At 49.0% G+C, this 19,781-nt stretch overlaps 9 protein-coding genes across 14 annotated transcripts; 4 read left to right on the top strand and 5 right to left on the bottom strand.

The window, feature by feature from the left end:
• Positions 1–355: 355 nt before the first annotated feature.
• FOIG_03661 (uncharacterized protein) lies at positions 356–2,854 on the bottom strand. Of its 2 annotated transcripts, XM_031201636.1 has the most exons (5): positions 2,610–2,854; positions 2,455–2,524; positions 2,314–2,394; positions 1,906–2,256; positions 356–1,849 (listed from the first exon to the last, which is right to left on the bottom strand). In XM_031201636.1, exons 1-5 carry the CDS (start codon positions 2,618–2,620, stop codon positions 803–805), a joined length of 1,560 nt encoding a protein of 519 aa, XP_031069160.1. In that variant the 5' UTR covers positions 2,621–2,854; the 3' UTR covers positions 356–802. The 2 variants fall into 2 exon arrangements, with proteins under 2 accessions (XP_031069160.1, XP_031069161.1); XM_031201637.1 differs by having other exon boundaries at positions 2,455–2,854.
• Positions 2,855–4,985: 2,131 nt separating this feature from the next.
• Positions 4,986–5,985, top strand: FOIG_03660 (uncharacterized protein; the record flags this gene model as incomplete). Its single annotated transcript, XM_031201635.1, has 3 exons — positions 4,986–5,110; positions 5,493–5,517; positions 5,896–5,985. 3 exons carry the CDS (start codon positions 4,986–4,988, stop codon positions 5,983–5,985), a joined length of 240 nt encoding a protein of 79 aa, XP_031069159.1.
• A 678-nt stretch (positions 5,986–6,663) lies between these two features.
• FOIG_03659 (uncharacterized protein) lies at positions 6,664–9,122 on the top strand. 2 transcript variants are annotated; one of them, XM_031201633.1, is made up of 4 exons: positions 6,664–7,382; positions 7,462–7,529; positions 7,588–8,219; positions 8,272–9,122. In XM_031201633.1, the coding sequence occupies exons 1-4, from the start codon at positions 7,249–7,251 to the stop codon at positions 8,653–8,655; spliced, it is 1,218 nt and encodes a 405-aa protein (XP_031069157.1). In that variant the 5' UTR covers positions 6,664–7,248; the 3' UTR covers positions 8,656–9,122. The 2 variants fall into 2 exon arrangements, with proteins under 2 accessions (XP_031069157.1, XP_031069158.1); XM_031201634.1 differs by having other exon boundaries at positions 6,664–7,529.
• FOIG_03658 (60S ribosomal protein L27-A) lies at positions 8,197–10,316 on the bottom strand. The gene is made up of 3 exons (XM_031201632.1): positions 10,107–10,316; positions 9,543–9,879; positions 8,197–9,432 (listed from the first exon to the last, which is right to left on the bottom strand). Exons 1-3 carry the CDS (start codon positions 10,167–10,169, stop codon positions 9,425–9,427), a joined length of 408 nt encoding a protein of 135 aa, XP_031069156.1. The 5' UTR covers positions 10,170–10,316; the 3' UTR covers positions 8,197–9,424.
• A 184-nt stretch (positions 10,317–10,500) lies between these two features.
• FOIG_03657 (uncharacterized protein) lies at positions 10,501–10,759 on the top strand (the record flags this gene model as incomplete). Its single annotated transcript, XM_031201631.1, has 2 exons — positions 10,501–10,646; positions 10,696–10,759. 2 exons carry the CDS (start codon positions 10,501–10,503, stop codon positions 10,757–10,759), a joined length of 210 nt encoding a protein of 69 aa, XP_031069155.1.
• FOIG_03656 (uncharacterized protein) lies at positions 10,707–12,014 on the bottom strand. Its single transcript, XM_031201630.1, has one exon. It carries the CDS (start codon positions 11,638–11,640, stop codon positions 10,843–10,845), a length of 798 nt encoding a protein of 265 aa, XP_031069154.1. The 5' UTR covers positions 11,641–12,014; the 3' UTR covers positions 10,707–10,842.
• Positions 12,015–12,712: 698 nt separating this feature from the next.
• FOIG_03655 (4-hydroxyphenylpyruvate dioxygenase) lies at positions 12,713–13,987 on the top strand (the record flags this gene model as incomplete). The annotated part of the gene is made up of 1 exon (XM_031201629.1): positions 12,713–13,987. One exon carries the CDS (start codon positions 12,713–12,715, stop codon positions 13,985–13,987), a length of 1,275 nt encoding a protein of 424 aa, XP_031069153.1.
• Positions 13,988–14,057: 70 nt separating this feature from the next.
• FOIG_03654 (transcription initiation factor TFIIH subunit 2) lies at positions 14,058–16,070 on the bottom strand. The gene is made up of 2 exons (XM_031201628.1): positions 15,300–16,070; positions 14,058–15,246 (listed from the first exon to the last, which is right to left on the bottom strand). The coding sequence occupies exons 1-2, from the start codon at positions 15,863–15,865 to the stop codon at positions 14,406–14,408; spliced, it is 1,407 nt and encodes a 468-aa protein (XP_031069152.1). The 5' UTR covers positions 15,866–16,070; the 3' UTR covers positions 14,058–14,405.
• A 148-nt stretch (positions 16,071–16,218) lies between these two features.
• Positions 16,219–18,618, bottom strand: FOIG_03653 (uncharacterized protein). 4 transcript variants are annotated; one of them, XM_031201625.1, is made up of 4 exons: positions 17,781–18,618; positions 17,687–17,722; positions 17,328–17,603; positions 16,219–17,260 (listed from the first exon to the last, which is right to left on the bottom strand). In XM_031201625.1, the coding sequence occupies exons 1-4, from the start codon at positions 17,808–17,810 to the stop codon at positions 16,712–16,714; spliced, it is 891 nt and encodes a 296-aa protein (XP_031069149.1). In that variant the 5' UTR covers positions 17,811–18,618; the 3' UTR covers positions 16,219–16,711. The 4 variants fall into 4 exon arrangements, with proteins under 4 accessions (XP_031069149.1, XP_031069151.1, XP_031069150.1 ...); XM_031201627.1 differs by having other exon boundaries at positions 17,328–17,722; XM_031201624.1 differs by having other exon boundaries at positions 16,225–17,260; positions 17,687–18,334.
• Between the last annotated feature and the right edge of the window lie 1,163 nt (positions 18,619–19,781).

The following is a 19,781-nucleotide window of genomic DNA, read 5'->3' as shown; positions in this document are numbered from 1 at the left end:
TCTCATTGTTAAAGTCAAGAAGTTGTGTGGGCTTCACAAATTTCGGCTCATGCGCAATGGACCCTTGTGGCGCCGTTTATGGGGCAGCACAACCAAGCAAGCGCTTGTTTATTGAACTGATCTGTTGGTAGGGTAGCTTTGGGCACGCATTCCCTTCAAGGGATGTGAAGCTGAAAGCAATAGGCTTTTCTTCCGTATAATTTCATCATCGTGGGCAACAAAAATGAGACATCTCAATTACATTCTCACATCTACCCCTAAATTGCACCACGTACGTAGACCATGATGTAAGTGGCAGGGGAATATATATCACTGAAACATCAAGCATCCAGGAACCAATCACTGTGAGACAACAGTTCTGATGAAGAAGAGCTAAAACACCAAAATTCATCCACGAAACGATATAAACGCCCCAGAAACGCTAGAATGGCTCCAACGATGGAAACATGAACATGCTCTAAGTTCTATTGTATGTTGTATACTATTATGTATCTGTGTAGGATAATCCGTTCATTTGTCTAACCCTAGAGCAAAAATCCCAGATCTATCTATATCATGCCCCGCCTTGTCAAGCGGAATCCTATATCCATCCGTCCAGCTAACTGGGAATCTTCACCAGCAGCGGCCTATGTCTCGTCATCAATCCTAAATTCGGACTCATCGTTTCTCGAGGCGCTAACTCGCTCTCCACAAAGTTTTCTTGTACACATGTCTCTTGAGATATCAAACAACGTGCCCAATCATAAATTGCTCACGCTATACCTTCAACTCCATTTCCAACTCCATTCCATTGGCTGTGAATTTACTGGGCCTTGGAGTGGCTTGGAATATCCTTGGTGCCGTTGGTCTGAGGAGGAGCCACAATGAAGTTCTGAGTGAGGCGTCGCTCAGTGTTCTGGCGGGAGTTGACAAAGTCAGGGTAGTTGAGGGTCAGCTCGACGGCACCGCTGTGGATGGCATCGACGGCCTCAACACCAAGCATGAAGGAGTGGTCCTGGTTACCGACCTCGTATCGCCAGCTGCCGAATCGACCACGGGAGAGAATGTCCATAGCCTCGAGCTTGGGGAGGACCTGCTTGAGGACGCCCTCGCGCTCAAGGGTGGGGGTGGGGTAACCATGGTCGAAAGCACGGTGGTAAGTAGAGACAATCTCGTCCTCGGGCTTGATCATCTCGGTGTTGATGAGACCCTGGATGCTATCCTTGAGGAGGTTCTCGACATCGACAGGCTTCATGGTAGACTGGGAAACCTCCAGCATGATAGACCAGTAAGGTCCCTCCTTAGCCTCGGAAGACGCAGGTTTCTCACCATTGGCAAGGTAAAGGGTGGGGAGCTTGGTATCTTTCTGAGGCTGGTTGTAGGGGGAGTAGTTGGAGAAGATAGTGGCACGGTAGAAGGGACAGTTATCCTCGGGGAAATACAACCAGCACTTGTCACCGATGCGCTCAGGGCGCTCACCTCGGATACCGACACCAATAACGTGGGTAGTGGAGTAGTAAAGCTGCTTGGTGAGGCTGACAAGCTCCTGGTTGCCGAGCTTCTCGGCGAGGTGGTCGACGGCCATGGTGTTGATGAGCTTGTTATAACCGATGGTGCTGCCATCGGCGAAGTAGGCAATCTTCTTCTCGGCGTCAATCTTGGTGACCTCACCCTGCTTGCCGAATCGCTTCTTCTCCTTGGGAATGGTCTCAGCGACGGCAATCCAGATACCACCGGTGCCATCACGGGCAGGGAATCGGAAAGTAGCGTTGGGGCCCCAGTTACCAGCGACCTTGTTGAGGATAACGTTTTTGGTAACGAGCTTAGCATCGGGGGCAGCGACACGCTCACCGAGCCACTGGCATTGCATCTGTTGGACTATTAGTACACCACCTTCACCGTATTATACCGAAACTGTGGTCGTACCTTGGTGGTAGGGACGGCCCAGACCTTGTAGTTGTAAGGTCGCATGAAAATGTTGGCAATACCCTCACCCATCATACGGACAATCCACTCATCGAAGTCCTTAGGCTTGGTGTTGGCGACACGGCACTCAAGAGCAGAATCGATGATGCCCTCGATACAGCTGACCTGGTCCTCCTTGGGAAGCATGGAAATGTTGTTCTGGAAGGGGTAAGGAACCCAAAGGCCCTTGTAGCGAACGTAGGAGATTCGCTGGTGAGTGTACCAGTCATCGTCCTTGGGGAGGGCCTCGTCGATGCAGTCGTCGAAGTACTTGTAGTGGGAGAAGATAACGTGGCCACCGACGTCGTACAGCTAGAACAATTGCATGGTTAGGTATATATTTGTCGAGATTGGAAGACGACGACTTACGAAACCCTCGGGGGTGGTGTCAGTGCCAGCAAGACCACCAGCCTTGTCAGAGGAATCGACAATCAGCCATGAAGGACCGTTCTGTTAACATCGTCAGCTGCAATTCTCGGCCTCAAGGTGAAGGTGGCGGTGAGCGCATACAATGTGGTTGAGACGCTTGGCAGCACCGAGACCAGTAGGTCCCATGCCAATGACGAGGACATCAACGTTACTGCGAAGATGATAAATGTCAGCAAGACTTCTTTTTGCCTGAACAAACAGTGCTTTCTAGTATACAGAGGCGTTAAGCAACTCACACGTCGGCCATGGTGGGGGTATTAGATGAAGCTGAAGAGGATGGATAGAAGAACCGCAAAAGGCACAGAAATATGCAGACGCCGACAACAATGGAGCGACGGGGGGGAGAAGAAGTTGTACAGAACAACAAGAAGACAGCGAGAAGATCAAAGTCTCGTGGTTGCTGTAGATATTGACCGCGATTGCAGAAAGTGAGGTGGCTTCAGGAGTCTGGCAGAAAAGGAGACGGTAACGGATAGATGGCGGGGCTAAAATTATTTTGGGTCCCCTCGACCCTCCTAGCCTCCCTTAGTTGGGGCCCCACCCACGGGCCCCTGATAGATGGTGGGCGTGGGTGGCCTGGTTCTAACATGGGATTGGATGATCTATGTGATATATTTCTCTGGTTGTTGGTAGCACAATCAGGGTCAGAGTCATGATAAAGACAGGGACTCTCAGTAAAGGAGATTATTTTCAATCCAGCTTGGGCCATGGATGTGCTTACACCGGACCTGCATAAAAATGTCAGTTTTGCAGCGGTTACTTTGTAGTGTAGCTACCTAGATTAGAGATGATCTGTTGTGAAAGGCAATCTCACTGCCAGGCACATTGACAGATCAACCTTGTCGCCCAAGCGAGGAACTGAAAGATAGCCTCCACTGTCTATAAGGGTCCTTCGACGACCAGCCCGCCCTGGACAGTTGCCAAGATCGCCTTCGACAGTAGAATACGAATATGACAACTGGCTACAGTAGTCGCAATATTGATATTGCATGAAATCTTAATCGATACGCTATTCGACCTATGTGTAACGGACACTGTGCCATGAATGGGGACAATTAGCCTCTTTTCTTAGCAACTGTCAGGGTGGCTCCCGTTGTCTCGACTCCGCCAAGATTCCGTCAACTCCAATATCAGAGGAGCGCTCCGAGTACCATGAGGCTGATCTTGCATTAATCCGATACCTTGGTTTGATATATTTGAAACCTGCGTTCCCAGAATAATCAACGCATTGCCAACTTTATTGCTGCGGTTTGTTAGAACTTCGGAAAATGATGGCCAATGGCATGCTTATTGGTCAAAGATCCCACGCGATGAATTCGATAGTCTGTTGGTACTGTACAAAGCAGGTCCACAGAGTCTTTTGCTGTAATTTCCTAAGATGAGATGTAATTCAAGGCTCCATGGTAGATAAGATAATCACCGTCAAGAGCGTCTTTGACTGGACAATTGAGCACACTCCTAGTCACTCTATGCCACTGGCCAATCCAAAGCACGCTCAAGACTTGATCTCAATTTCTCTTCTGACCATCACCAAATTAAAAACGAAGCCACAACTCGATGCTTATATCCGGGTTGGAGTAACTGTATGTATGTGTATCATTCTTGTCTGAGATCTGGGCTGAAGCTCGTTAGACGTGGCAAACAAGCTCGTGTTCCAGAATAACACGTATTTCGTGCAATCCGAGTTCTTCGCAATTTCTTGCAAACAACTGCCAGGAAAATGTCACTGGCTGTTGCTGACGGTCAGCCTGAGAAGCACACATGAAAATATGTAATGTCAGGGGTAGTTTGCAAGACGGGTGAGTGGGGGATTCTAAAGTCGCGATGTACCTGTACATTGCAGCATGAATTCAGCTTTATCATGATAAGATACGGGATGTCCAATGATTGTCCAAGCAATTTCTCTGTTCGAATCTCTTAGATGGAGTCTGTAGCAAAACAATGTTACTAGCACGAAGCGGTCAACCGTTTAAGAAGAATTATGCCTATAGTTGGTTCACACTAGTTGTTACATGCATGTAACAAGCTTTCGCCTCTCCCTTCTTTCTTTGGCCCTTACCTCCGTTGGTCGAGCGATGATCGCGACTATTGTTTCCACAATATCGGCTCATGTAAACCGACCTTGAAACTACTATGGTCGACATGCTGGAGCAACGAGATGAAGGGCTGGAAGGCCGCGCAGAAGGCTTCGTAACCTTCGGTTAAGAAACGTCACTGGGCCCAGATATAGCAAAGGATCAACTGGCGGTTTGTGAAGTGTCTCCACCAGGTACGGCTGTTTGATAACCTCTGACAGCATTGTATGGACTCTGAAACAGGAAGCAGATCAACCAGCCATCAGGATCGTTTTGGCGCTACTATGTTTATCAAGAGCCAACCGTGCGAGGCTTGCAACGCAAGGCTCGCCTCGCGGGTGAGCTCCCGCCCTCTTCAGCCTGGTCTTGGCTCGCTGTGGCATGGATGTTACTCACAACGGTAACAGATCTCTCCTCTCCGCACGACGTATTTTGTTACCAAGGGACACCATGTAAAATGCCTCATGCCATTGTTTGTTTTCTTGAGGATGAACTTAATGTCCTTAGTAAATGGGAACTCTAGAGTTGGTATCCACCATGAGCCAGCATTTAAACAATGCACGGCGAGTCGTGGCTCAACATGGTTACAGGGACCCCTTCTGGGTTTCCAAGGATTGGTACATTTCCTCAGCTCGGTTTGATATCTCACTGTATCTGTCTCCGTATGTTCTCTACATAATACTGTGGCTTTCTGACACGATCAAAATGGGTCCTTGGCCCCCTAACAATGCTTAACTGAAAGCCAAGTTCGGCAAACTGGGCCTTGAAGAAACGGCCCAAGATGATGGACCTCTGAGCCGTCTCGCCTGGATCTGCAGATATGTGGATGAACTGGTGCTGAGATTCTGGTTACGTTTTTATGCCAAGCTGGATCTACCGATTAACTTGTTGGAGACATGACAAAGCAAACTATGATGGTTACTTCAGGCCACGGTAAGCTTTCTTAAGTGAAGAGTAGGATTTTAACGCGCCACACAGTCTGTTTAACCAGCAGCTGTAGGTCCAAAGGAAGTTGAAGGAGCATACCGAAGACCATAATTCAAGGTGGGTTGCCGAAGCTGTTCTGGCTGTATGTAGTTATAACTTACCTAGGTTATAAGCTCAATCATTCCGTGCCGCTGAAGGAAGAAAGAATGTCGTGTGTTGAATCCCTGCCGCTCATGGCCAAGGTGCAAACCGAGACGAGATTAGAGTGACGCATGTTTCTGGTTGAGGAGTATTATACGAATATAGACCGCGTAAGTGAGGGCCAGAACGTCAATGCCATGGGAATGCAAGAATGAAGCTTCGCAGCCCGAGGAATCGATAGACCGAATTGATTGCCTCAAGAGAATAGCTTGTGAACTTTATGGAACTCATAATGAGTATTATGCGAACCACACTTTACTTGTTCTTGGGTTTGTTTCCTTTACTAGACAGGATCTAGATCTTTCCTGATTGTATTTAGACGAAAACGTCCAAATTCGAGATGGTTCCGGCAGTTGGAGGTTCGCCCAACGGGGGGCAGGGTGTGAAGGTCTCCATCGTTGACAGTTGACAGTGGAGACACCTGAGGTTAGATACCAAGTCGACAGCAAGTTCTCGAAGATAGGTATTCTCTTCTGGAAACTGACAGCTATTAAAGGAACAGTGCTGATTGAATGGCTTAACTATTCTAGCATGCATTTGTTCCTTCTGTCGCTGGTTGATAGGTACCTACATCCAATAGTATCTTAAATTGAGCCATTCAGCCACAAACATTCCTCCCTTGAACTTTCACCATCATCGCAAAGTACAGATTCACATCGAAATGCAGTAAGCGCACAGTGCAAAAAGATCCCTCAGCTTATCTGGCAACGACAATTGGAGGGCGATCTTCCAACGTGGGCGGGATGATTCGCCAGGCTTGGCTCGGCCGTAACTAGCGGACGCCCCTGAATAGAACAACATCAGCCAGTTCCTGTTGCAGTTACAGTATCTGTACACAGTACCTTGCATCCCTACAGCAGTTGCCCCTGTACACGCGTCAAATCAGCTTTTGCAGGCTTCGGGTGCCACACGGCTGGGGGTACCAGTACCTGAGCATGAGAATTGTCTCATTCCGTCATCCACTTTGTTCGTGTTCAACTGGCTGAGGGCTTAGTGCTAGTCAGTCAGTCACTGCAGGGTCGGCCACCCGTGCTGAGCTTTGTGGCTCCTCCACTAGTATGCATCAAAATGCTAATTTCAGAGGGGAAAACCCTTCCATAACATTTTTCTGATTGCCGCGCCTCACCCTTGACTGATTCCTAGCTTGCCTTGCCTCCAACCAAAATAACAATAATAGCCCACACCACACCCCCTGGATGAGATTTGGAGATCTAGTCAACATTGCCTATTCCCCTTTTACCAACTGAAGTACCCTTCTTCATCCCAAGCCATCCCTCTCATTCCTTTTTTCATTTCCTCCCTCTTTCTTCTTCTTGTACCAGAGACGACTTCTTGTCTTGCTGCCTTGTTTCTTCAGTCTTTCTCTTTACCTTATCCCTTGCGAAACCAAGCCACCTTGAACCAAAGTCCAAGGAGCTCAACCTTTTTTCGCCTTTTTTCTCTTCTTTGAGACTTTGTCTCTCCTAGGCCCCGCCAAATTGCATATCAAGCACCCCTCGCCTTTTCCGATTCTATTCCATTACAGGACTCGGCTGTCCGTCCGCTCGTTTGCGCGTCCCCCCTAAAATCTGTCTTCAAGGGGTCTCTTATCTACAACCACGACTTTTCTCGCCGACAGCCTCAACCATCTTCAATCGCATCCTTTACATCACCAACAACCAAATTAATCATAATGTCGGCTGACGAAAAGATCCGCGTCTCGGGCGAGACGCCTCGTGCGACCACTCCTGTTCTTCCAACGGTTAACCCCGGTCTCGAGAAGTCACAGTCTGCTCGCGCTTCAATTCACCCTACTTTCTATGTTATGTCAGTAGTTTTCTCGACTATCCCACGAAATTGACTTTACGATGCGCCAGAACCTTTGCTAACCACATCGTGCGTGCAGTGCATGGATTGGTTTTTCATCATCCGTCATCCTGTTCAACAAATGGCTCCTTGATACCCTCAACTTCCGTACGTTGTCGACATTATTGGGATGTATCTGCTTCTTTGCTGACAAGTTAACTCCCAGGCTACCCCGTCATTCTAACGACCTACCACTTGACCTTCTCGACTGTCGTCACTCAGATTATGGCCCGATGGACTCCTTACCTTGACGGCCGCAAGACGGTTAAGATGACAGCTCGCGTTTACATCCGTGCCGTTGTTCCCATCGGTATCTTCTTCAGCTTGAGTTTGATCTGCGGAAATTTGACATATCTCTACCTTTCTGTTGCTTTCATTCAGATGCTCAAGGCTACCACACCCGTCGCCGTTCTCATCTCTGGCTGGATTCTGGGTGTTTCTGCTCCCAACCTCAAGCAGTTCCTCAATGTCTCCGCCATTGTTGTCGGTGTCATCATTGCTTCCATGGGTGAAATCCACTTCGTCACTGTCGGTGTGCTCTTCCAGATGGGCGGTATCATTTTCGAGGCTCTGCGACTTACCATGGTCCAGCGCCTGCTGAGCTCAGCTGACTACAAGATGGACCCTCTCGTCTCTCTGTACTATTTTGCTCCCATTTGCGCTGTCATGAACGGTGTGGTTGCTCTTATTTGGGAGATCCCCAGGTGCTCGATGGCTGAGGTTTACCACGTTGGTCTGTTCACTTTCTTCCTGAACGGTCTCTGCGCTTTTATGCTCAATGTCTCCGTCGTCTTCCTGGTATGTTTCCCTTGGCAATTCCCACGCAACTTCATACTAACTTGACTCTCAGATTGGCAAGACTTCTGCTGTCGTCCTCACGCTCTGCGGTGTTCTCAAGGATATTCTTCTGGTCATTGCTTCTATGATGATCTGGGGCACCCAGGTTACTGGTCTCCAATTCTTTGGCTACTCCATTGCTCTTGGTGGCATGGTCTACTATAAGCTCGGCTACGAGCAGATCAAGGGCCACATTGCTGATGCCAACCGACAGTGGGCTGAGTTTGGTGCTCGCAAGCCCATTCTCCGCAAGGTCACCATTATCATCGCCACCGCTTTCCTAATCTTCACCTTCTTTGGTGGCCTTGCTCCTGGTTACTCCTCAGAGGTTGATCCCACTAGACTGGCCAATGAGGTGTCCAACCGTTTTGGCATCAACGATGCCCAGCACGTCTAGAGCTCTGTATTATATGGTGCCAATGGGAAACAAGACCCTGACGTTTACTTCACGGGGCGAACGGCGATCTAAGGAACCTCTTTTCTATATCCGTTATTTCCTTATGTATTACGCCCAACCAAGTTGTTGAACTTGGTCTGAATGTGTCCACAGTCGGATTGACTTGGCGCACTTTTCTGTGGATTGGAGACTTTTTGATATATTCTGTTTGATTGGGGAAGGGAGGTCTTATGAAGTGTAAAGCCATAGAGCTGGGCGCAGAGCGCGAGGTAGCGGTCCATGTATGAACCGCATCACGAAAGGTCTAATTGATGTGTAACTCTAGACGGCGTTTGGCCATAGACATGTAGAAACGAAACGGTTAAGAAAAACCTACCATAACAAAAGTTCATTGATCTATTTTCCCTCTCTTTCGTTTCACCAGGTTTTGTTTGCGCGTAATGTACGTTTTGACGGTAAATTTTGATTCATGTTATGGATTTCGTAAACCTCGTAGACATTCAACCGTCAAGAAAAGTCCTCAAGGTCTATTCAACACCTCATTGATGGCACCAATTCATTGAACTCCGCCAGTGGTATCCTTCGGTCGGGACAACACGTCCGTCCGATCCGCGTTGTATATTGACGCTACAATCACGCGGCAAGTAGAGATCTGGTTGTGATTTAAGAAACTTCATATTGAGCCCATAAAAACCGGCGTTCCTTAATGCCATCGATGCTCTGTACATCCCGCCAACTCCCTAACCGTGATGGAGAAACGATTCCTTTTTTAAAACTCTGTGGTGGGTGGTTAGCAACGCTTCTAATTCAAATGCATGTCAAGAGCACTAGGCGGGTTTTGATGCAGCTCTGCTCGGGTGGTATGGCGCAGCGATGGTATAACATACTGAGAGGGGTGAAGAACCATCGGTTCTTGCCGCTGGTGTATCGCTCCTCGAGCACCTTCTTGACAGTCTTCTTGGCATCCTCGCGCTGGGAAACCTCCTTGAAGGTGTCGTTAGAGACGGCGCCCTTGAGGCCCTCGAGCTCCAGGGTGTAGCGAGTGGGCATCAAGTGGTTGTAGTTGATGACCTTGATGAAAGGCTTGATCTTGTTTCGCTTCTCCTGGCGGGTCTTGGACATGCGGCGGGTGATCTTGGAGGGGTATCGCTCAATGCCGGCAACCAGGGCGTGGCCGAAAGGGTGAGGCTTGTTGCCGTTGTCAACGGGCTGGATGATGACAACCTATTTGAAGCATATCGAGTCAGCGAAATGTTTCCTTGAAGAAAACGATGGTAAGAATCGTTTCCCATCATAGCATTCCTGCGAGTTCTGCGCTCCGTGTCTTGTCATATAAAACACCAATGACCTCTTCGTTTCAATCCCTTCCCTCAACGCTATCTTGCTCGGATGCTGCAGAACTCGAGTAATACCATGGAACAGCAGTATGAAATCTGTCGAGCGCGTCGTACCTTCTTTCCGGCGTATCTGCCGCGGGTGATGATGGCGACTCGGCCGACCTTGAGGAACTTCATCTTGTCCGGCGGTGTGTTGTCTGCTGGTTAGTGAAGTTGCGAGGAGTTGTCAAGACAAGTTCAAATTACGCACCAAAATATTTTGTGTGGGCTGGTGTGCAAGCGAGACCCAGCTAGTCACATGACAAGGTGCCTTCCATTTTTCGGAGCGTCCTGTGTGCTGAGGGGTCCGTGCATGAGGACCTGCCCTGAACTTTTCAAGGCACTCATTCTGTATTACCTAAGCTTGGTTGGCGGCTCCAATTGTTGGGATGGGTGTTAGGCAAAGCTCCTCCATTGAGCCACCTCACCTCATCATTGTTCATATACTTGATAAGATAGGAATATCACGATGCCTGCACCAACATATATCATCTCCCGCGCTGCGGATCCAATTTTTGGTGTCTTGATTGGCCTGTCAGCCGCAGCAACCAGAATCAACCGCGAAGAAAAGGACAAAGGTCGAACAACTCAACAGACTCTTGAAGCTGCGCGACGGTAATCCCGCAAATTACTAGCTTGAAATAAGATAAAAACTGACTACCAGCATAGACGAGTTGGACTTTCTTCCAAGTCTTCGTGATTATGTCTGGGCTCGCTTCGACACCTGAGTCACTACTGGTTTTGCCAACTTTCAAGATCTTAATGGCATGTCAAGCCTTTTTGGATATTCTGTCTCATTATATACATGCACCTAGTCACCAAAAGACGGGCCATATTCCTTCTTCATTGCTTCTCGAACAATTTGTCCGCAGAGTTTGGCCGTTGGGTTGACACTCACGGCCAAGCCCTTTGCAATTGGATTTCCGTACCTTCCACCAAACGCTAGGTCTCGAGATGCAGCACCCTCAAAGTCGAGCTTTTCCCATTTGGATTCTTCAAGGGTCCCATCGATATCCAAAGAACGACTTAGCATTAGTCTGGCTGTTTTCAGATATAATGCAGCTCTTTGCGTGTGAGCCATAGACAGAGTGCGTGCAACCTGAGGGGAAATAGGCATGGTTGGTGATGAAGGGGTGAGGAGTGCGATTGATGCTTCGATATCGCTCAGTGCTGTGACAACAGCTTTTTTCCTTTCCGCCTGGTCGGGTGACTCAATTAAGGGCGCGGAGTTGTCTTTGGTATCGGAAAGCATCATCGCATCTCCGTATAGCCGTCTGAGGATCTGCACACGGTTGTTTCTGGCGCTGGCGTAGTTGGGATGCTCAGCAATCATACTCTCAACCGCCGAAAGGCTTTGCTGATAACCCTTGACAGCAATATCTTTTCCTTCTTCAGATCCAAGACTCTTCAACTGGGTTTCAAGGCTCTGGATGGAACGAATAATATCTCGCTCCCTCTCGACTACTCGCTCGTATATCGTGGCATCTGTGATGTTTGGGTCCCGTGGTAATGAGGAGTCGAGAACGATACCGGCATATGGGTTTGACTCCGGATCCTTGATCTTCTCGAGAATATTGATATCGTGTTTGCTTAAGCATACAGATGCCATTTCGACTGTTGTTGAGCAGTGGCTGAGCAGATGAAGATAACTCAGTGATTCAATTTGTTGAGACCTTCGATTCTGATATTCGGCGAGGACGATAGACTCAGAAAACTACCTCAGGAGGTGTAAATCCTGGAACGTTCGGGATCTGATGTGACGTGCTGAGCGAAAGAGATGACGCTGAAAAGGGCTGGCTCATGTTCTAAATATCATTCCTGGTATGGGCATGCTGGATAAGCCGACCTGCTTGAAAGGTGTCTCGGCTTTAGCGGGAGATGATCGATACTCAGGCGACTAGTTCTCTGCATTATCGTGCATCTCTCATTCGCAAGGGTGTTTCGGCCGGCTTTGCTGCTGACAGTTCCGCAGTCCATCATAGGGCATGCCGCCATAGAGTGCTCGTTAAGCCGTGTTGAGACTTCTGGAAGTAATCGGCCAATGTCGGCTTGGGGCGGCTGGCGCCGCAGCGGGACACTCGGCCGGGGAAGTTCCGCAGTGATAACCTCATAACCACCAACAACCACCTTCGGCACTACCGCCTTTGAGATCGATCAATTGGGCTCTCTTGGCTCTCTGATGATATCAATCAGACCGCCGTCTGACGCGGAAGCCCCGCGCGTGACCCTTAACCCTGCCATGACGGGCATGGCTTTGCTTTCTTACGCCGCAAACCCCATTGGTTCCCAGTTTCATTGAGACTCTGAAAGCCAACGAGGATGTTACCGATGGATATGACTGGTATGAGCTATCTCCCGTTTATCCTGGCAGGCCTGTCTTGGGCCGTATAATGCCTTCTCCAGGCGGAGCCGTTCCGTGTAAGAAATGACAAAGAAACAAGCAAAACTTGTTGCTTCATGGTTAAGCCGGGCTTCAATCAAATTGGGATTTCTTACATATACTCGCCTGTAGCCCCCCATCTCATCCATAGCCATCAACTCAAGTCAGTTACGAACTTCCTGCATACCTAGCTTCTCGGAGCCACCACACGGAAACAATTTGACCCTAACACACAAGCCTCAAACAAACGTTTACTCCATTCTGATATCAAAGACTCACCCATCAAACCGTCTGTGTGTCAATGTCCCCTTCTGCCATCACCAACTCCCCTCCTCAGCAGGCAACTCAGCCTACTACTGTTCCTATCACTTCTGCCCTCGACCGAGCAGACAACACTTTTGCGGTTCAGCCGCCCCCTAACTTCACCGGCTATGACCACATAACCTGGTGGGTTGGCAATGCCAAACAGGCTGCCTCATATTACACCAATCTTTTTGGCTTCAAGCCCATCGCATATAAGGGGCTCGAGACTGGAAGCCGATACTTTGCCTCGTATGTCATTGAGAACAACGATGTCCGCTTCGTCTTCACCTCGCCTTTGCGATCTGAAGCTCATTTCCCAGACGATGAACCTATCTCCAAGTCGGACCGAAAGCTTCTCAAGGAGATGTACGCTCATCTCGAACGCCATGGCGACGCTGTGAAGGATGTTGCCTTTGAGGTTGAGAATGTCGACGGAGTATATCACAAGGCGGTTCAGGAGGGTGCTATTGCTGTTGAAGACCCCAAGGTTAGCAAGGACAAGGAGCATGGCTCCGTCTCCACAGCCGTCATTTGCACATATGGTGACACCACCCATACCCTCATCTCCCGTCAAAACTATACTGGACCCTTCCTCCCTGGCTACCGAACCTGGAAGAAGCACAGTGCCACTGTGTCTCTGCCAGATGTTCCCCTAGCCCGCATCGACCACTGCGTCGGTAACCAGTCCTGGAACGAGATGGACTCGGCCTGCGCTTTCTACGAGCAGTGCCTTTCCTTCCACCGGTTTTGGTCTGTGGACGATTCACAGATCTGTACCGAGTTCTCAGCTCTGAGCTCCGTTGTCATGGCTTCACCAAACAACATTGTTAAGATGCCCATCAATGAGCCAGCTCTCGGCAAGAAGAAGTCCCAGATTGAGGAGTACGTCATCTTCAACTCTGGACCTGGCGTTCAGCACATTGCACTTCTAACTCCTGATATCATCACTGCCGTCTCAGCCCTACGCGCTCGTGGTGTCGAGTTCATCGACGTTCCCCCTTCGTATTACACTGACATGCGCCACCGTCTCAAGACAGAGCGTCGCAACTGGGAGCTCAAGGAAGAATTTGAGACTCTTGAGCGTCTCAACATCCTAATCGACTACGATGAGGGTGGTTACCTGCTTCAACTATTCACCAAGCCCCTCATGGACCGACCCACAGTCTTCATTGAGATCATTCAGCGCAACGACTTCGACGGCTTCGGCGCTGGTAACTTTAAGAGCTTGTTCGAGGCTATTGAGCGTGAGCAAGCTGAGCGTGGCAACCTGTAAAAGGGATGTCTCTGAGATGGGGCATATCAATGAGGGGAAATCAAAATTGCATCACATATGCAGATACATAACCATATTGCATAGGGAGGATTCAAGGAGAACCAAAATTTCGTGGAAGCATGAGACGAGTTTGCGATAGCATGTCATAATTGCAATACTGGACAGGGATACACCACACCAGTGCCTACGAGCCATTTGCCCATAGGATACTTAGACTGAAATGAAATAAAACTTGACAGAAACTTTAGTTCCTAATGCGCCACTTCGAGGTCGTTATTTGCGATGCTTACTCACAGTAAGTATTTATGACATGGATGAATGTTGCCTCGTCTTTTGTTCGCTCCTGGGATTTCAACCTCCCTTTTCTCTTAAGCTAGACATAATGACACGTAGTTTTACACACATACAGTCTCAACCTCTATGTCATTACAACATCACCGTTGGTATATGCAGCTGTGCCGTTCGGCTCACCCGATGAGGCAGCGGCATCTGTCTTAGATAATAAGCTCTGGCAGCCCGGGCAGTTGTGGACAACCTCATGGGCAAAGACGTCACAGTCGATGCAAAAGTGTTGTCCACACACTTCACATGCATATCGCCCGCTTTCACTGACGCCCTTGGCTGTCTTTGGTGCGCCACTGTCTTCTCTAGACTTATCGGGTGCTTTGCCCTTTGGTGGCTCAGGAAATGGCGCTAAGCATGAAAAGCAGGCTGCAGAGCGGCTGGCTTTAGTCCAGGGCACTTCAACCCAGTTCCGTAACGGGAAGAGATGATGATATGAGCGGGCAAGATGAGTCGATAGAATAAGGGTGAGGTCACAAGCTGGACACTCAGCTGGGATGCGGCACACACGAGCGCCGCAACGGGTGCAGAGATATCCCTCTCGGAACGGCCGATTATGGCACGCGCAGTAACTTGTAGTCCCGTTAGGAACAAGTGTCCGGGACGGGAAGCCCATCATGAGAAGACTGGCTGTGCTCTGTTCAGCCGTGCGTGTCACAGGGGGTGTCGTGGCTGCGAGGAAAAGTTCGCGGAAATGGACCTCGTCCATCGCGATATTGTATTGTGACTCATCACCGGCATTCGTTCGTGAACACAGATCAGCGCAAATAGCGACCTGGGCGGAAAGACCGACAATCGAGACACGTATTCGATCCGTGATCAGGTTGCCAATGGTTTCATGGATATCGCCGGGGTCGCTCGATAGTAATGCGCCATAGATAATGAGTACTTCTCGTGTGCCGTGAGAAGGCGCATGGCTATAGCAAGTCAGTTTGACTGTTCCTCCATCGTGGCGCAGTTATAAACTCACAACAGAGCTCCTCGACACATCTCCAGAGCGTTCTGCAAGCTTGGGTTGCCTTGAGGATCTTCGTTCTCCAGCCCTTTCAGCTTTTCCAAGTGTTCTGTCGGGTTTCCTCCAACATCGCTAATCCTCACAGCAACACCATCTCGCATACCAATGATTCCTAGTTGCGAAATAGGATTTTGTTCAAAGAACTCTCGCACAAAGGCAGCCGCGTAGCTCAGCATGAGGCGATACCTTGTAGGTAGCAGATCCTTCTCGGTCATAGCGAAGGACATATCCAGCACAAGCACCATATGCCGAATAATTCCTCTTTGTAGGGGCGTCGTATCGCGTAATAATCGCTTCCGCTTCTCAGCCTCAAGCGCTGTGAGACTCAGTATTCCGTCTTCTTCCTCTGGTAGATTCGTCTCCCAAGTTCGTTTCGAGACTTCCCATGCTCTAGCTGAGTCGCCTTTTCTCGATTTGGCAGTTTTTCCTTTCGCCGCTTGAGGATCGTCATCTGTGACGCGGTGATCCATGAGATCATCATCCGACATGTCGGCGACATACTCGCCGTCAGAGTCCGCCATGGTCGTGGTTGTTTAGACCGTGCTTTGATCAGGAGACGAAGAGGCCGAGAGCGGTTTTTTTTATAGGACAGAGTTGTAGAGTCGGAAGCAAGCCGATGGCTTGCTTTGGGAGCGGTGTCGGTTGAGAAGGAGAACAAAGAAAATGTTGATGATGGTGACGGAATCAAGTTCACAAGGCTGAAAGAGGTTTGCAGCCTTGCCTAAGAAGATCCACCTTGAAGTTTTAGAGTTGATCACCTAACCAATCGCGCAGTCGCAGGAAGAAGCTTGGTTAATCGGTGGAGTATGGCGGCGACCAACTGCTCCAATATAACAAAACATCACGACATGGCATGTTATTCACATAGCTGATATTGGGATAATGTTAACAGTTCATCCAATTTAATTTAACTTCGATTTCTTACGCATTAGTCGCTCATCAGGGTATAACTTCGAAGTCGAAAACTAATAAATACTATATACAAGCTGGCGCGTAACAGGTCATTCTACGACAGCATGTAGAACCAAACAACCCAACAACTGTTCTTAAATCCAGGCCCATTGGCAAAACTGCGACGCGATCCTCCTTTCATATATCACCATGAGTCGCAGATAACTCTTCTTGATGCAAATACCCAACCATCGGTCTATCAAGTTGCGTCGCATAAATGGCCCTACAACTCAAATGAAAATCAACTTCGTTTTACTCCAGAAAAAATCGTATTCGTCAACGTGTGTACGTCGTTCGACCGTGAGCTCGGCCGCCGAGTGTAATGAGGGATATCGAAACCGAAAAAAAGAAAAAAAAAAGATACGCCACTGAACGCCGTCCCAAGAACAATACCGCCAAAATGCCCATGCGCCGCATCAGGGGTAGGTGTTGGTTACAGGCATGGGCCAGTCGTCCTCAGTAATACTGGACCAGAAAACCCAAACCATGATAACAGATAACAGGGTGAAGAGCGTCTGGAAAAGGGCGCCATCGATCTTTCCACTCGTGCCGTCGCAGATATACTTGCTGATCGCGTAGTTGAAGACCTGACCGATGGCAAAAAGAAGGGCTGCGGCGGCAAGATAAATCATAGGACGCGTCTCGCCCAGAATTCGAATTACAAGGATAGCCTCAAGAACAAGGAAGGCGACGAGGAGGATTAGAGGGACAAGTTGGTAAAGGACGTAGAGGGCGATGTTTCGGTTCCTGGGGGCCTCGTAGCTATCGTCCCAGTAGCCAGTCCACGAGAAGCCGGTGTCGAGGGCGATGTAGCCAGTTCCAATAAGCAACAGAAGAGCCGAAATGGCAATTAGGGCCATCGAGAGTGGCGTTCCATCGTCGATGATCTGATAGCCAACAACGGCGTTAAGCATTAGAATCCAACATGTGGCAATGATCATGCCGATATGGATAGCAGAGAAAGCCTGATCTTGTCAGTACACTGTGAAGCGAAAGAGAATCAGAAGAAAAGGGGAGGGGTCGCGGTCTTACAATTCTCACGGTGCTATTCAGTGGAAACTCTCCTACTGAAAAGATCTCGCATATACTGATGATGATGTAGCCGATGAGAAACATTTGCATCTCCCTTCGACCAACGGCAGCCCGCTTCTTCTCGGATCGCAATAGGAGAAAGACGGCGGTAACAATGGCAGCTCCAGCGAGGAGGATTGATCCCAAGTTTCCAAGATGTCGCCCTCCACTCAGGGAGATACCCGTGAGCTCGCAGCCTCCCCAATTGCCATTCTGGTCGTGGTTCTGGGACAGAAGCTATCGACGATCAGTAAGGTCCCCATTGTTTCCGACTCCACATGACGATGTATGGCGTAGGTAGGTAGGAAGGTCGGACATACATTACAGACTGGGAGAGTCGAGTCTCTGCAAAAGTCCTGTTGCACATAAATTAGAACGTGAACTCTGTTGAAGGACAGAAAATCGAGGGCGTACATGAAAATTTCCAAATTCGGTAGACCCCATCGTGATTGCGGATGCGAAGCTCCTTGATCAAAGGGTGCATCCACAAGCAACCACAATTGGGGAGAGTAGAGTAGGGTTGAGTTCGAGGTTGGAGTCGGCCGAGCAACAGGATTACAGACAAAGGAAATTCGGGAGGACGTTCAATCGTATAGGTTTCGTCGGATTTTCGTACAGATAAATCAAAGATGAAGATGTAGAGTAGAAACAAGGAAAGAGGATTTTCTCGACCCCTGGTCAAGCGAGCGTTCGTGCGGTGGTTGACTTGACGGTGTCGTTGCTAGGACGGGGCTGCGGGTGGCTGGTGGAACGGCAAAGCTGTAATTTCGCGGTGTGTCCAGCTCCTCAATCGAGAATGTAGAAATTTGCGACAAAGTCGGAGATGCTGCAGGTAACAATTAATAATAAAGCTGTTTTCGTGAGAATAATTCTGATGCAAGATGCAACATCCAAAGCAGGTCAGATCGTGACGTTAACGGGCTGGTTGATACAGGAAGAGCTGGTTTGCATACACGCACGCGAAAAAGAGGCGGCGAGAGCCAATATAACATAACGACCCAGCAGGCCTCTAGCAGGTTTTTGGGTAGTCTCAGCGATGGAGGACACCCAGTTCCAGGGTCGCATCACATTGAAAGCCCCGTCTACGCCAGGCCAGGGCAGGCGAGCAGGGAGGGACTCTGCAGGGTTTCCTTGGATGACAAGTTCCAATTCGTTCCGTTGGTCAAGTTCGGTAGCCTTGGCCCGTGTTCCCTAGGCTCAAAGGTACTTCTGCTGATGACTCTCTGTTTCTGTTTCTGCGTCGGCTTCTGCATGTTGTGTTGTTAAGGTGGCCCCACGCCTACGCTCACGGCCATCAAGATGCGGGCTCGCTATTCCCCGGTCACTAAAACGCAGGTACCTACTGCTAAACGGCCGCTGAGTGGCTGTTGTAGCGGGCTTTTGAGTAAACGCTAACATATTTGCAGTTAGTGATTGGCTCAGATCATCAAATTGCGATGGGCCACGCTTGATGAAGCCGGGGTCAATGAGATTGCTGTTGCAGGCATGAGGCAACCTCTTCTCGTGCTCTGAGTTGATAAGTTAAGTTGAATCGAGCTTGCTCACAAAACGCACGGTCTGTTCGAGAGGGAGGGACTGAAGGGTGGAATGGCATCATTTGAAGTCAAGTATCCAAGCCTAGACAAGTCACAGGTCGAGCTGTTGTTGAGTGCAAGATTTGGCAGACAAGTTTGTAAGGGAGATTCAGATAACGAAAGGCATGTTTACTTTGTTTGTTTGTGTTACGCATTCTCGTATCGGTGAATAGTACCTAGACTGGCATAGGGCTTTGATCTTCCAGCGTCACATCCCACCAATCGACAGCATGTCTGGAGGGTACCTCATAGAGATGTGAGAAGCACCATGCAAGTCACGACGTGGGTGGATGATAGATGTCAGTGCACATGAACTCATTTACGATACAAACCAACCACCCCTCAATTTGATCTTAAATAACTCGATTATAGCGTCTATTTCTGGCTTGCATCGGCCGTCTTGCATCGCGGGCTTCCGCATCTCATGGTTCACATCATCATTGGTCTCTAACTTGAGTACTGATGCCCTCAAACATGACGCTAAATGCTGTGTAAGGATATTGAAGGCGGGTCGTAGTGCAGCCGTTTCGTTTCACTCGTCCAATTGCGGCCTAAAGCAAATTACAGTCTTGGCATTGGCTTTTTGGTGGCGCTTTATGCTCAATGCTCAAATCTCAATATCAATGATCTTCTCTAACAATCAATCACTTGCATGATTCTTGTTGCGAAGCGAGACGACTCCCTTCGCCTTTACCCCATCCTCTGCTAAGTGGTCCCATCCCTCGCTCCATATGTGGAATATAGACGTTGGTCAAAGCCCTATAAAACTCATGCCCTGCTCAATATGTGCTCAATTATTTTATTCTAGACTTGCCCTTGGCCCAATGACCCAATGACCATG

Source organism: Fusarium odoratissimum (genome assembly GCF_000260195.1).
Source record: "Fusarium odoratissimum NRRL 54006 unplaced genomic scaffold supercont1.4, whole genome shotgun sequence".
Classification (NCBI taxonomy): Eukaryota; Fungi; Ascomycota; class Sordariomycetes; order Hypocreales; family Nectriaceae; genus Fusarium; species Fusarium odoratissimum.
This window is presented reverse-complemented; position numbering and strand designations above follow the sequence as displayed.

What these genes read in the sequence shown, in the direction of transcription:
- FOIG_03661 (XM_031201636.1), bottom strand. An exon ending in CCAAGCGTCTCAACCACATT is followed by an intron (nt 2,395 to 2,454) that starts GTATGCGCTCAC and finishes CGATGTTAACAG; the next exon opens with AACGGTCCTTCATGGCTGAT. An exon ending in ACACCACCCCCGAGGGTTTC is followed by an intron (nt 2,257 to 2,313) that starts GTAAGTCGTCGT and finishes CAATTGTTCTAG; the next exon opens with CTGTACGACGTCGGTGGCCA.
- FOIG_03659 (XM_031201633.1), top strand. Translation starts at nt 7,249, where the DNA reads ATGTCGGCTGACGAAAAGATCCGCGTCTCGGGCGAGACGCCTCGTGCG. An exon ending in CACCCTACTTTCTATGTTAT is followed by an intron (nt 7,383 to 7,461) that starts GTCAGTAGTTTT and finishes TCGTGCGTGCAG; the next exon opens with TGCATGGATTGGTTTTTCAT. An exon ending in CCTTGATACCCTCAACTTCC is followed by an intron (nt 7,530 to 7,587) that starts GTACGTTGTCGA and finishes GTTAACTCCCAG; the next exon opens with GCTACCCCGTCATTCTAACG.
- FOIG_03658 (XM_031201632.1), bottom strand. Translation starts at nt 10,169, where the DNA reads ATGAAGTTCCTCAAGGTCGGCCGAGTCGCCATCATCACCCGCGGCAGA. An exon ending in GCAGATACGCCGGAAAGAAG is followed by an intron (nt 9,880 to 10,106) that starts GTACGACGCGCT and finishes TGCTTCAAATAG; the next exon opens with GTTGTCATCATCCAGCCCGT.
- FOIG_03656 (XM_031201630.1), bottom strand. Translation starts at nt 11,640, where the DNA reads ATGGCATCTGTATGCTTAAGCAAACACGATATCAATATTCTCGAGAAG.
- FOIG_03654 (XM_031201628.1), bottom strand. Translation starts at nt 15,865, where the DNA reads ATGGCGGACTCTGACGGCGAGTATGTCGCCGACATGTCGGATGATGAT. An exon ending in ATGTGTCGAGGAGCTCTGTT is followed by an intron (nt 15,247 to 15,299) that starts GTGAGTTTATAA and finishes GACTTGCTATAG; the next exon opens with CCATGCGCCTTCTCACGGCA.
- FOIG_03653 (XM_031201624.1), bottom strand. Translation starts at nt 17,782, where the DNA reads ATGTACGCCCTCGATTTTCTGTCCTTCAACAGAGTTCACGTTCTAATT. An exon ending in CGACTCTCCCAGTCTGTAAT is followed by an intron (nt 17,604 to 17,686) that starts GTATGTCCGACC and finishes GATCGTCGATAG; the next exon opens with CTTCTGTCCCAGAACCACGA. An exon ending in TGAATAGCACCGTGAGAATT is followed by an intron (nt 17,261 to 17,327) that starts GTAAGACCGCGA and finishes TGACAAGATCAG; the next exon opens with GCTTTCTCTGCTATCCATAT.